At 35.9% G+C, this 15,129-nt stretch overlaps 1 protein-coding gene and 1 pseudogene across 3 annotated transcripts in view; both read right to left on the bottom strand.

Annotated features, from left to right (window-relative positions):
• Nucleotides 1-15,129, bottom strand: part of ATAD2B (ATPase family AAA domain containing 2B) — a 168,324-nt gene that overhangs the window by 95,868 nt on the left and 57,327 nt on the right. For both annotated transcript variants that reach the window (XM_082427416.1, XM_082427415.1), the window contains exons 13-14: nt 12,789-12,877; nt 4,312-4,471 (exon numbers count right to left, since the gene is read on the bottom strand). In XM_082427416.1, the coding sequence (XP_082283542.1) occupies nt 4,312-4,471; nt 12,789-12,877 (249 nt within the window). The remainder of the gene's footprint in view (nt 1-4,311; nt 4,472-12,788; nt 12,878-15,129) is intronic.
• LOC309644093 (28 kDa heat- and acid-stable phosphoprotein pseudogene) lies at nt 6,239-7,767 on the bottom strand (annotated as a pseudogene). The gene has a single exon. The product of its transcript is annotated as a 28 kDa heat- and acid-stable phosphoprotein pseudogene (transcript).

The raw sequence follows: 15,129 nt of genomic DNA, 5'->3' as shown, positions 1-15,129 counted from the left end.
TATTAATTGAATTCACTGTAAAACAAAGGTCTAAACAATTTTACCTTGATTTTTTTCTTTCAAAATAGCATTCTTTACCTTAAATCTAACTGTATAGCACAATCAAAATTTTAACATCTTGGTTCCAAATTAAATGAAATTTCTTTTTCTCCCACAGTAAAAAAGAAACACTGAAGTATGAGTCCATAATCACCTGAAAAGTCACATCAGAATTTTTTTTTCACATTTGCCTTCTTTCAGGGGAAAAACAATGCTTTCTAAAATTGAGTATACTTGTTTCCTCAACACTGCTACTTGAGTTTCTTGAGACTATGAAAAAGCAAATTATAACCAAGATGATAATATTATTGCCTTGGTGAGGAATTTGGGGTCTAGCACCAAAACAAAAAGAACTTGAAAGTTGTCAAGATAAACCTTGCTCAAAAAGTTGACAAAATCTAGAATCAATAGCTACTGCTTCAATTCCAAGTTCTAAGTTAGGCGTTCAGCTACCAAAAATAAATCAATGATGTAACAAATATTTTCTTTCGACTTGAAATATCTGCCTGAACAGATACTAAAAAAATATAAAATCAAGGCCCCCAAAAGATATCATTCTGAGAGCTTACATAGTCTAGAAGATGACATTAAGAATCTATATAGACTTCATTAGCAGAAGGGGCGCCACTCATTCAAGACCCTTAGAGAATCAGAAACACGGCACAAAAAAAAAAAAATCTAAGCTGGAAGATATCTCAAAAAAGATCTATCTGTATCCCTTCATTTTACAAAATAAGTAAAGATTTAGAGGAAATGAAATTAATTACCTAAAGTCAAGTTATCGTCAGGTCTCTGAGACATTTAAGTGTCTTTCTCTTTTTCTATATAAAGAGTCTCCTTTCTTTATCATAAAAACAAGAAATAGAAGAAATTATTTAAATCAAGAAATGTTTCATTATGCTTTACTCTATATGGCATATAGAAGAGTAAATCATATGGTTTCTCCTAATAGAAAGTAGCTTCCTCTATTATTAAGAGTCAAAGGCAAACTCAGGTCACTCATTCTTTAGGATTCATGAATATACACATAACATTTATAACAATAATCATACTGCTGCTGATGATAAACAAAAGAAATTAAGCATTACTGCATAAAGAAGGTACGTGCTATTTTATGGTAATAAAGAGTTAACAAAATTATTAAAATCTGGCACCAAGACTTACTTTTACTTTTTTTGTTATTTGTTTTTTACTTTCACTTGCTCAAATAGCAAGAGTCATGATATTCCACTTCTCAAACTGCATGCTAATATTAGACACTGACTGGTATCAATTTAAATGAACGACCCAAATGGAGCCTTATGACTGCCCTTAACCCTTCTCTATTCTATTCATGAGGCTATCTTCCAGCAGACTAGTTCATAGCTTCTCTGTCTTCATGCTCAGCCTCTCGTTCAGAACTTGCTTCCTAATCCACTGAGAAAACTGAAGCAATCAGAAGAAAACTTCCAAAGATACCCCATACCAACTGTGTCCACCTGTCAGCATGTGTACCCGCAATATTCTGTCTTCTCCCTATTATAACAGATGAACTATCAAATTCCTATCTATAGTCATTCTCGGGACTTCCCTGGTGGTCCAGTGTCTAAGACTCCAAGCTCCCAGGGCAGGGGGCCCAGGTTTGATCCCTGGTCAGGGAACTAGATCCCACATGCCACAACTAAGACCCAGCGCAGAAAAATAAATAAATAAATTTTTTTAAAATTAAAAATAGTCATTCTCATCACTCATATATTAAATCCAATCCCCCTTCTCGCCTATCAAGGCAAGAAGATAATTCTCCTTTCTCAATTTCACCACCAAAATTTCCTTCCCTACTGGATATTTCTCCCATCTTAAAAATAACAAAACACCTTCTCTTGTCCCCAATTTGCTCAACATCTCACCTCAATCCTTTGCTTCTTATTACAGCAAAACACTTTGAAAAATTTATCTCCATTCACTGTCTCCAATTCCTCCCCTCCCATTCTCTTAAACTAATCATATTCGAGTCAAGTTTTTTGCACCCACCACTAATTGAAATTGTTCCCATCAGGTTTCACCAATGACCTACATAACGCTAAATACGATCGCCAATCTTCTGTCATGTGATTTAATTTAGCAACATCTGACACAGTTAATTATACCTTCCCCACTGATATAGTTTCTTCACTTGGCTTCCAGAATCCCACTCTCCTAGTTTTCCTCTTACCTTACTGACTGCTTCTTAAGACAGAGGAATTGTATCATCTAGTCTCATGACCTTAAATATTACCTAAGGAAAAAAAGGTGAACAGCCAGTCTAGGCTTTTTCCACAGACCCAGGCCAAGAAAAATGCTCTTAGGTTTAGGTCTCAAGCACCGTTTTCTTGAAACTTAGAAAGTTAAAATTAACATGGAAAACTATGCTCAAGATCCATACTTACACAATATAGTAAGCCACAGAACATTTCCATCGTTACAGAAAATTCAACTGGACAGTACTGTTCTAGACCTCGTTTACTGTTAAATCTCTGATTTGTGTGGACTATACCTGAATTGTGAGGACTATGGTTGGCACATGGACTTTGAGGCCTACATGACTAGGACAATATAGAAGAGAATTGGAAAATCAAGGTAATGGCTTTCCTGTGCCAAAATGAACACTGGCTGTGCCCCTTAGAGCTAATAAGCACACTCCCCATCTACTGGTAGAGCCTAAAAGATGTGCTTGAACTGTTGTAAGATGTCCCTAGTGAGATAGCTGATGCTTCCCCATGCTGCAGTAGACTACTTCAGTCTTGTTTCCTATAACTAAGCATACCTCTATGCACTGGTACAGCCCTAGAAGCTCACTTGGGTAACAAAAATGATGCTGTATACACTATGTTTCCTATCCTGACAAAGCTAAATAAACTTGGTGCCCAAAAAAAGCCTGTAAGTTGGATCGTCAATCCAAAACTGAGACAGATATCGTGGCTGTTCAGACTGTCGAACTGAGGTAGAGACTGCTCTACACAGACTGCTCTATACAGCAGAGCCATTGCCTTCATTTCCCTAAAGTCTACTGTACTGTACTAATCACTAAGCTTCTCACATCTATGTACATAAATGAGGCATTTTACAGAGATCCAAAATCAAAGCCATATAACAGCAAGTGCTCATATGTGTGTGTGTGTGTGTGCGTGCGTATAAATATATATATTCATATGTAGTATCTTCTCTCCTCTCTTTTGGTTATATTTATATAGGTATGTGTTATAAAGGTTCTAATTAGGCTTGATATGTTTAATACATGCAAAGCATTGTCAAATACAGAATCTTCTCTGAATATGTCCCTCCCTCTCAAATATAAATGTGCAGTGAAGATGACAGTCAATGATTAAACTGGTCAAAGACTAACCAAAACATTGCCAAGTAAAAATAAGAAAAAAGAACTTTGTATAACATATTAAATAACATTTTACATAGTCAATGACTACACATTGCCCTGTTTTAATTATGGGTTTTTTTTATTATGTTCTTTTTAAAACTACACTATAGGGCTTCCCTGGTGGCGCAGTGGTTAAGAATCCGCCTGCCAGTTCAGGGGACACGGGTTCAAGCCCTGGTCCGGGAAGATCCCACATGCCGTGGAGCAACGAAGCCCATGCGCCACAACTACTGAGCCTGCGTGCCACACCTACTGAAGCCCGCGTGCCTAGAGCCCGTGCTCCGCAACAAGAGAAGGCACCGCAATGAGAAGCCCGCGCACTGCAACACAGAGTAGCCCCCACTTGCGACAACTAGAGAAAGCCCGTGCGCAGCAACGAAGACCCAAGGCAGCCAAAAATAAATTAATTAATTTAAAAAAAAAACTACACTATAATGAATAGCGTTTGCTGCTTTTAATTAAATAAGATGTTACAGCCACTTCTATGAGAATCTGCATATTGGGCTCTTATTCATAAAGCCACCGTTACTCTAAAAACGTTATTTTTATGGGAACAAAGCTACTTTGGCAAACAAGACATATAACCTGTCATACAAGATAATTAATACAACGTGGAGAACTAAAGAAAAGAGTAAGTAAGCATCTACAGTAACCTAAAAATCATACCCTTACTTCCTAAAAATCATAAACTTTCTGATAATTGTTAACAAAAAAGATTATTCAATAATTACAAGAATTTTTAAAGTAGTAACTAAGATATCCAACAAGCACAAAATTTTGAAAATGACCACTCATAAAATACCACTTTCAAAGTATGTATACATACATATATATTTCATAATTAAGTCACAAATAAATCTTAATATATCAAAAACTCTTACCTTTTGATCAGGAAGGTTGAAAAGAAATTCTCTGTCAAAACGACCAGGTCTCCTGAGAGCAGGATCTATAGAATCAAGTCTATTTGTAGCACCAATAACAACAATTTCGCCCCTATTGTCTAATCCATCCATAAGAGCAAGGAGGGTTGACACTATAGAGCTGTAACAAAATTTTCAGACAAAATTTTAAATTTTAAAAAGGGAAGAAAGAAAAAGTTGCAAAAATTGCTGCTTATACTAACTTTTATCAGTCTTAAAGACTAAAAAAATGGATTTTTATATCCATGTTCACAAGTAAAACTAAGTTCCATTTAACTTTCTCATATTACTCTAAACAGGTTTAAGTCTTCTGCAGATATAACTGACATACAATACACTGAATATATTTAAGGTATACAAATTGCTAAGTTTTGAAGTATGTGAAATTATCACCATAATGAAAAAAAGTAATATCCATCATGCTCTTCTTCATGCCCTTCAAAATCCATTCCCCACTGCTCTTCTTTGACCCAATCCCCTGGCAACCACTGATCTGAGTTCTGTCACTATAGATTAGCTTGCATTACCTAAAATTTTATATACATGGGATCACACAGTAAGTACTTTGTTTTTCTGGATTCTTTCCCTCAGCATGATTATTTTGAAATTCACCACATTGTTGGTTTAACACTAGTTTATTCCTTTTCATTGCTAAGCAATATTCCATTTTATGGATGGATCCCAATTTGTTGATTCACATGTTGATGGACATTTAGACTGTTTCCAGTTTTTGGCTATTACCAAAAAAGCTGTGAACATTTATACAGGACATGAAGATGTTCCCATAGGTTTTTTCCTAAAAGTTTTATACTTTTACCTCTTAAGCTTAGGCCTTCATCCTCTTAACCTTTAATGTTTACAGAATCTAAAATAACATCATATTTTGTATTCCTAAATATTGCTTTATCAGTGTCTTTTTTTATCATGGCCAATTATGCAACAGGTTTGTCAATTTTATTTTTTTCAAAGAAGCGACTTTCTAATTTCCTGATTTCTGCATATCTCTGTTTACAGTTCATATATAGTTAGCTATAATTTTTTACTTTACTAATACCATAGATTACTTAGAACAATAGTTCTTGATAAAAAACAAAATTCTCTTCTTATCTTTTTGTCATTTTTTTTAATAAATTTATTTATTTATTTATTTTTATTTTTTATTTTTTGGCTGTGTTGGGTCTTCATTTCTGTGCGAGGGCTTTCTCTAGTTGTGGCAAGTGGGGGCCACTCTTCATTGCGGTGCGTGGGCCTCTCATTATCACAGCCTCTCTTGTTGTGGAGCACAGGCTCCAGACGTGCAGGCTCAGCAGTTGTGGCTCACGGGCCCAGCTGCTCCGCGGCATGTGGGATCTTCCCAGACCAGGGCTCAAACCCGCGTCCCCTGCACTGGCAGGCAGACTCTCAACCACTGCGCCACCAGGGAAGCCCTGTCGTTTGTTTCTTATATTTTGTATATTACTAAACTTTGGAAATTAGTTGTGATTTGAGGCACAATGTATGGCCAATTTTTATAAATGCTGTGTTTGTTTGAAAACAGTGTTCATTCTGTATTTGCCTTAGATAAGTATGCCCATAAGATCAGATTCATATAATATAGTTGCTCAAATAATCTGTAGAGAATTTATTTTATGCTCATTTGGTCTATTAATTACTGAGAGGTACATGATATCTCTCACAATGATTATCAATTTGACTCTCTGCAGTTCTGTCAATTTTTGTTTTATACAGTTTGAAATGTAGTAATTAGGGAATTATAAATTTTAAACTATTACATCTTCCAATAAATTGAAGATTTTATTATTGTAAACTGATCCTCTTTTTATGTATAATAATGCTTTCTGTCTTAGTCTCTTTTGTCTAATATAGCAATAGTAGCTTTCTGTTAGTATTTCTTTTTTTTTTTTTTTTTAAGATAATGTCAAGTTTAATTTGCCAAATATACAAGTTGGACTTGTGGAGCATGTTTTGCCTGGGTGCTACACAGTAAACAGGTTTCTTGAAATGATCCATGGGCAGGGTTAAGAATGGGCCTGGGGCCTGGCCAGAGTTGGGGGTAGGGAGCAGGGTGGGAAGGTCAGGGGGGAAGCCTCAGTCAGAGGGGACTGGCCGGGGATGAGCCATGACCCTCAGAGACCCAGGGCCCTGGCTCCCAGGCGACAGCCCCCCTGATCGGGCACCCGGGCAACACAGACAGGGGGCCGTCCATCCCAAACTTGTCAGCAGCTACTGCGGCTCAACTGCCCCCTGCCCCGCAATCTACCAGACAAATGGAAGCTCTTCTTACCCCACCTCCCAGGCACCCCCCAACAAGGGTTCTGAATTCTAAAAACAGCCAAAACATTCAAACGGTTACATATGAAATGCTGTCCTGCATCTTTCTGTCTCAAAGATAGCAGCTGCCCCCTCCCCCCACCCACCATCCCCCCAAACGATTTCTGTGCCAAGATGAAGAGGAGCCGTGGGGGGCTCCTCGCCGCGAGGGGCTGCTGCAGTGGCGCCGGGGCACAGGGTGGGGTGAGACACGGCAGAGGTCCTGGCAGCACGGCCCAGTTCCCTGCTATCTCCTCCCACAGGCCGTGCTACTTATTCAGGGAGAGCGACTGCATTCGTTTTCCTGACAAAGCTGCATCATCTTTTGCTTTCCTCTCTTCTTCTTTCTTCCTGGCAGCCTCCTCCCGCTGTTTCCGGATGATCGCCAGCCGGGCAAGGTCGGCCTTGGCTTGCTCCGTCTTCTCCGCTAAATGCATTCTCATGTAACGCTCTTTTGCCTTCTGCTTCTCGATTTCTTCTCTTTCTCTCCTTGAAAGTTCCTTGGGCCTGTCCAGGTCCAGCTGTGTGACCTTTTTGGTCGTCTGTGCCACCCGGTTGGGGTTCTCAATGCCGATGAGCCCTTCTACACCTTTGCGCTTTTGCTGGTAATCATCTTCTTCATCCTCGCTCTCATCTGAGTCTAGGGACATTTTCTCCTTTTTGGGGTCACCTGCAGCCCCATCTCCACCTTCTTCTCCTTGTTCCTCTTCTTCCCTGGCCTTCTGCTTTTCAGCCTGGAGCTGTGCGCCGATCTCCTCGGGGCTCGTGTACTGCCTAGCCCGGCCTTTGTGGCCTCCCTTTCTCCCTCCTTTAGGCATCGCGGCTCCGGCGGCTGCGGCAGCGGGGCCTCAAACTGACACCGGAACCGGAAATACCTCCGCTTTCTGTTAGTATTTACTTGACACACTTTTATACCATTTTATGAATTTGACTATTTTGGGCATTTTACATAAATGAAACAGTACAATATGTTGTCTTTTGTGTCTGGCTTTGTTTCAACTAGCATAAAGTATGTGAGGTTCACCAATGTTACATGTATAAGATAAACACATGTAGCATGTGTCAGAATTTTATTCCTTTTGGAGGCTGAATGATATTCTACCATGTGGATATACCACATTTTATTTAACCATTCATCAGCTAATGGACATTTGGGTTATTTCCATGTTATGGCTATTATGAATAACACTGCTGTGAATATCTGTGACTAAGCTTTTGCATCCCTTTTTCCCACCATTTGGAACCTTTCTTATATGTATCCTTATATGTATTGATAGTTACAGTTTCACAAGTAAATACATATGTTAAAATTACTAAGTGTACTCTTTAAGTATATCAATGAGTATATATAGTATTCTGTATCAATTATACCTCAATAAAAGAGCTTTAAAAAAATCAGTAGTAGGGCTTCCCTGGTGGTGCAGTGGGTAAGAATCTGCCTGCCAATGCAGGGGACACAGGTCCGATCCCTGGTCTGGGAAGATCCCACATGCCATGGAGCAGCTAAGCCCATGCACCACAACTACTGAGCCCGCGCTCTAGACCCCGCAAGCCACAACTACTGAAGCCCGCACGTCTAGAGCCCGTGCTCCACAACGAGAGAAGCCACTGCAACAAGAAGCCCGTCCACCACAACGAAGAGTATCCCCCGCTCGCCACAACTAGAGAAAGCCTGCATGCAGCAACGAAGACCCAACGCAGCCAAAAATGAAAATAAATTAAAAATTTTTTTAAAAAATCAGTAGTAAAGGGCTTCCCTGGTGGCGCAGCGGTTGAGAATCTGCCTGCCAATGCAGGGGACACGGGTTCGAGCCCTGGTCCGGGAAGATCCCACATGCCACGGAGCAACTGGGCCCGTGAGCCACAATTGCTGAGCCTGCGCGTCTGGAGCCTGTGCTCCGCAACAAGAGAGGCTGCGATAGTGACAGGCCCGCGCACCGCGATGAAGAGTGGCCCCCACTTGCCGCAACTGGAGAAAGCCCTCGCACAGAAACGAAGACCCAACACAGCCATAAGTAAATAAATAAATAAATAAAAATTAAAAAAAAAAAATCAGTAGTAAAATAAAAAGGAGATTCTAAAATATCTCCAAATATTCTCTTTAGAAAAGCAAGAATGAAAAACATAAACAGAAAACACACATAAACAGAAAACAAACATGAAATGGTATTCCCCAAATCATTTGTGTATGATTACATAAACATTAATGGATTAAACTTTCAAATTAAAATGAAGAGATTGTCCAGTTAGGAAAACAAGACCCAACTATATATTATCCACAAAAGTAATACTCTAAATATTAAGACACTGAAAGGTAGGTAGTAAGTTAATGGGAAAAAAAATGTACCAAGCAAAAAACATCAGAAGTCTAGATTAGCTTAATCATTATCTAATCATTAGATAATCATTTCATTAGATTCTAATGAAAATAGATTTCAAAATAAAAAGTATTAACAAAGATAAAGAGGGGCATTCATAATAAGAAGGCAACTTCAAAATAAAGACATCCAGAATAATAAATGTGTTTGCACCCAAAACAAAACTTCAAAATAAATGAAACAAAAACTGGCAGAATTAAAGAGACAATTCTACAATCATAGTTGGACATTTTACCACATCTCTCTAATGTTCATGAAATAACTAGACAAAAAAAATCAGTAAAAACACAAAAGATCCTGCATAACATTATTATAACCCTGCCTTACTTGATATATATAGAGAATATTATACCACAAATAGCAGAATACAAATTCACAAGACAGACAATACCTGGGACATAAAGAAAACTGCAGTGAATTTAAAATGACTTAAAAGTTATTGTTTCTGACCACAATAAAATTAAATTAGAGAAACTAATACAGTGTTTTATGTTAATTATACTTCAATTAAAAAATTAAATTAGAAACAGTAAGATAAAAAACACAACTTGTAAACTAAACAATACACTTCTAAATATTCATTGTGTCAAAGAAGAAATGACAAGAGGAATTGGAAATTATTTTGAACTATAGGACACTGATTATATAAGAGGTCAAAAACTGGGATGCAGCTAAAGCAGTGCTTAAAAAGAAATTTATAGCTTTCAATGCTTATATTAGAAAAGAAAGTGTCGAAGTCTAAAATTCCATCTGAATAATCTAGAAAAAAAGAAAACTAAACCTAAAGCAAACAAAAAACAAACAAACAAACAAAAAGCTAAGAAAAGTCATAATGCATATTGCTAAATGAAAGAAGCTAACCTGAAAGATTACATGCTGGATGATTACAACTACATAGCATTATGGAAAGGGCAAGGGTAGATAGTAAAAAAAATCGTTAGTGCCAGGGACTGAGGTGGTGGGGTGGGGAGGGAAAGGAGGGATGAGTTGGTAGAGCACAGAGGATTTTTAGGACAATGAAAATACTCTGTATGATACTATAATGATATATGCACGTTATTATACATTTGTCCAAACTCATAAAATGCAAAACACCCAGAGTGACTACAGACTTTGTGTGATTATGATGTGTCAATCAATGTAGGTTCCTCAATTGTAACAAATGTACCCTCTCTGATGAAAGATGTTGATAATGAGGGAGGCTGTGCATCAGTGCGGGCACAGAGTAAATGGAATAATCTCTGTACCTTCCTCTCAATTATGCCATAAACCTAAAACTGCCCTTTAAAAAAGATTTTTTTTTAAATTACAAAGAACAAGGTTGGGGACTTATACTAATAAGACTCTATAAATCTCTCAAGTAATTAAGTCAATGATATAATGATAAACCTAAAGATCAACGGAACCAACAACATTATAAAGCAATTATACTCCAATAAAGATGTTAAAAAAAAAAAAGAGTTTGGGATTAGCAGATACAAACTACTATATATAAAATAGATAAACAACAAGGTCCTATAGATAGCACAGGGAACTAGAGTCAATATCTTATAATAAACTATAATGGAAAAGAATATGAAAAAGAATATATATATGTATAACTGAATCACTTTGCTATATACCAGAAACTAACACAACATTGTAAATTAACTATACTTCAATAAAAAATATAAAAATTATTTTAAAAATTTGTCAGAAAAAAAACAAAAAAAATCATGAATACGAGCAGGGATGTAGATATAAGGCTATTCATTGCAGCAAAGCCTAAAGACTGAAAAATAGAAACAATCTACATATCTAACATTAGAATATTATTTAAAGGTTTATTCTTCCATAAAATGGCATAGAATATAGTCAATTTATTGTAGATTAATGCTTAATAACATAACAATTGTTTACAATAATTATTACAAATACAGTATGTTACAAAGCAGAATTCACAGTTCGATCTAATTTTGATTAAAGAGTAATGTAACACAATGTTAAGAGTGATTATTTCTGTGTGCTAATTTTACTTAAATTTTCCATATTGTCTTACTTCGCTTATTTTTTAAAATGTTCAACTTATGAGGTGATTTAACTTAATAATGAGAAAATATTTCTAAAACCAACATAGCAAGTTAATTTTTTATCTGCTTGCTAACAATTGCTTACAATTATACCTGAAATTTAATGAACACATAAATAAATTCTGACGACTCACTGAAAAAAAAATTACGAAGAACAAGGTTGGGGGCTTATACTAATAAAACTCAATAGAAATCTACCAAGTAATCAAGTCAGTGATACAAGGATAAACCTAAAGATCAATGGAACCAACTAACAAGTCTAGGAATAGACAACTTGATGGTCAATTTCTGACAAAGATGCCAAGTAATTCAATGGAGACAAGGTAACCTTTTCAATAAATGGTCTTGGAACGACTGGAAAAAAAATATGGAAAAAGTAAACTTCAGTCCATACCTTGCACTAGCTATAAAAATTAACTCAAACCCTTACCTTATACTGACATATGAATGTTAACTTTAAAACGAATCATTGACCAAAATTTAAGGGCTAAAACTACTAATATTTTAGAAGAAAATATAGAATTGTTGACAAATTGGTTTAGGCAATTATTCTCAAGACACAAAAATATATACCAAAAAAATTTACATAATGGGCTTCATCAAGACTAAAACCTTTTGATTTTCAAAAAGTCATATTTAAGAAAAAGGCAAGCCAGACTAGTAGAAAACTTTTCAAAACATAGATCTGACAAAGGGCTTGTTTTAAGAGCACATAAAAAAAATCTTACACTACAATGAGACATTCAATATGATTTCTCTTTTTTTTTAAGGGTAAAATATTATAACAGACATTTCACAAAAGAAAATATGTAAATGAGCAATATGTGCGTGCAAAGATGCTCAATATTATTAGTCATCAGAAAAATGAAAATTAATCCACTACTACACACTCATTAGAATAGCAACAGTTAAAGAGAGTAAAAATATGAAATGCTGGCAAGAATGAGAAGCATCCCAAATCCTCATACATTACAGGTTAAAAACAAAAAATGGTAAACCACTTTGGAAAGTAGTATCAATTTAAACAAACATTTACCATAGGATTCAGCCATTTCTCTCTAAGGTATTTACCCAACAGAAATGAAAACATGTGGTCCCATGAAAATGTGTATGCAAATGTTCACAGCAGCATTATCATAATAGCCAAAAATAGAAGCAAACCAAATCTCTATCAGATGAACTAAACAAATTGTGGTACACATACAGACATACACATACACACAGAGGCACACATGTTGCCCAAGGACTACTACTCAGAAATTAAAAGGAACAAAATATTAGTGTATGTGACATGGATAAATTTCAAAAACATTATGCTAAATCAGGATTAGGCATCTTTTTCTGTAAAGGGTCAGAAAGCAAATGTGTTAAGGCTTTGCAAGTCATATGATCTTTCTCTCACAACCCCTCGCTCAGCTCTGCTCTTGTAGTGCAAAAGGAGATATATATAATGCAAAAAGCAATGAATATGGCTGTGTTCCAATAAAACTTCATTTACAAAAACAGGGAGAAGATTTGGCTCATGGGTCGTGGTCTGCTGACCCCTGTGCTAATGAAAGAAGTCTTCCCCAAGGACAGAGGTCACACCTTATAAGCCTCATAGCACTTATCCAAGGGCTAAATCTAAATACGATGTCAACAAATGAAAAGAATTCAACATAATCAGATTAGGAAAAATTACCTGTGGATCTGATCTTGCCTGCTAGAGCGAACTGGAGCTAATCCATCTATTTCGTCAAAAAATATTATAGAAGGTCTCATCAAATATGCCTAGTATAAAAAGAAAACAAACATTATTTATTGTATTAGTTTTCATTTTTAATTTAATTACTGTATTTTCTTAATAGGTAATATAAGGAAATGGTACAACATGCAGCAGGTAAGAAAGATTATACAGGAAAAAGGAAAGCTCCTTATCACCCCAGACTCTAACCACAAGGTCTCCACCCAGTGGACAACTACTGTTTTCAGTTTGTTTATTCTTCCATACATGTCATTTATACACATAACACAAACATGTATTTTTAAACACACAATTTTTTAAACACATTTAAACACACTATACATATTGCTTTTATTGTATAACACAGCCTATTTTATGTTATTGATATATTTTAATTAGCTTACATGTAAGTACATAAAGATCTGCTGCATCCTTTTTTAACAGCTACAAAATGCCCCACTGTATGGATGTGCCGTAATTAAACGAGTCCCCTACTCATGGACATTTAAGCTGTTTTCAATCTTTTCCTATTATCAACAATGCTTGAACAAATATCTGTGTACATTTAACATTTCACATGAGTATAAACATATCAATATAAAAAATTATAAAAGTGGAACTAATGGTTCAAAAGGCATGTGTCATTCCTAATTTAGATACTTGCAAATTACCTTCCACTGATGTATCAATTTACCCTTCTCACCAGAAATATTGCTCACCAACAATTTATTATCAAACTTCTTGTTCTTGACTAACTTTTTAAGATAAAAGATGTTACCTCATTTTCATTCTAATTTTTATTTCTATTATCAAGGAAGATGAGCATTTTTCATATCTTAAAAGAGCCATTAATATTGCTTTTTCTACACAAGTTCTGTTCATATCCTTTGCCAATTTTTCTATTGGATCATTGGTCTTCTGCTTACTGATTTCTAGGAGCTGTATTTACTTAAAAATTAGACTCTCTCTATGAAGGGAAATGAAAATATTTTTCTACAAAGGGTATCATCTTTTGGTTTTGCTTCCCATATTCTGTTGCCACGCAGAATGTAAAAAAAAGATTTTATATAGTGGATTCTTTTCTTCCATAGTTAGACTTTCCCTACTCTGAGATTAGAAATGAAATTCTCCTGAGTTTTCTTCTGGTACTTTCACAGTGTTATTTTTCTCACTAAATCTCGGATCTATGTAGGAATTTGATTTAAGGTAAATAAATATTAGATTACAAATGAAAACTGTTATATAACTTACTCAAATTAATATAGTTTATTTTCATTTCAAAATTACTTAAAGCAAATTCTTAGTTCACAGGAAGGTCAGCTTATTAAAGAATGGATACAAATTTTTCATTTCTCCCTTACTGATAACGATATTCATTAAACTTCCAGTGTTCTCTAATAATTTTATTTTTTTTAATTAATTAATTTATTTATTTATTTTTGGCTGCATTGGGTCTTTGTTACTGCACGCGGGCTTTCTCTAGTTGCGGCGAGCAGGGGCTATTCTTCATTGTGGTGCACGGGCTTCTCATTGCAGTGGCCTCTTGTTGTGGACAGAGCATGGGCTCTAGGCAAGCAGGCTTCAGTAGTTGTGGCACATGGGCTCAGTAGTTGTGGCTCACGGGCTCTAGAGCACACGCTCAGTAGGTGTGGTGCATGGGCTCAGTTGCTCCGCGGCATGTGGGATCTTCCCGGACCACGGCTCGAACCCATGTCCCCTGCATTGGCAGATGGATTCTTAGCCACTGTGCCACCAGGGAAGTCCCTCTAATAACTTTAAATGAAAGACAGTTCAACCACAAAACTTCGGTTTTTTTGAAAAAAAAACTTTATGAGGCTAGAATTACGTAATAAGAGAAGAAGAGTAAAGATTTAATCATTACTTTTACATATATGAAACATAGCTCTTTTTTAGAACTATGGCCTCACACAATTGCAAAAAGGAAGTACAGTGTATTTAACACCAGCTATTGTGATAAGCACTTTACAGTTGACCTTTGTATACATGGATTTTTTTTCAGTAAATATATTGAAAATATTTTGGGGGAGATTTATGACAATTTGAAAAAACTCACAGATGAACTGGGTAGCCTAGAAATAGTGAAGAAATTAAGAATAAAGTGTGTCATGGGTGTATAAAATATACGTAGATACTAGTCTATTTTATCATTTACTACCATAAAATATACACAAATCTATTATAAAAAGTTAAAATTTATCAAAACTTACATGAATAAACACTGTACCTGCTCCATTTATAGTCGAGAGAAATGTAAACAAAGATGCAATATTAAATCATA

Source organism: Balaenoptera physalus, assembly GCF_965194825.1.
Source record: "Balaenoptera physalus genome assembly, chromosome: 15".
Taxonomy (NCBI): domain Eukaryota; kingdom Metazoa; phylum Chordata; class Mammalia; order Artiodactyla; family Balaenopteridae; genus Balaenoptera; species Balaenoptera physalus.
This window is presented reverse-complemented; position numbering and strand designations above follow the sequence as displayed.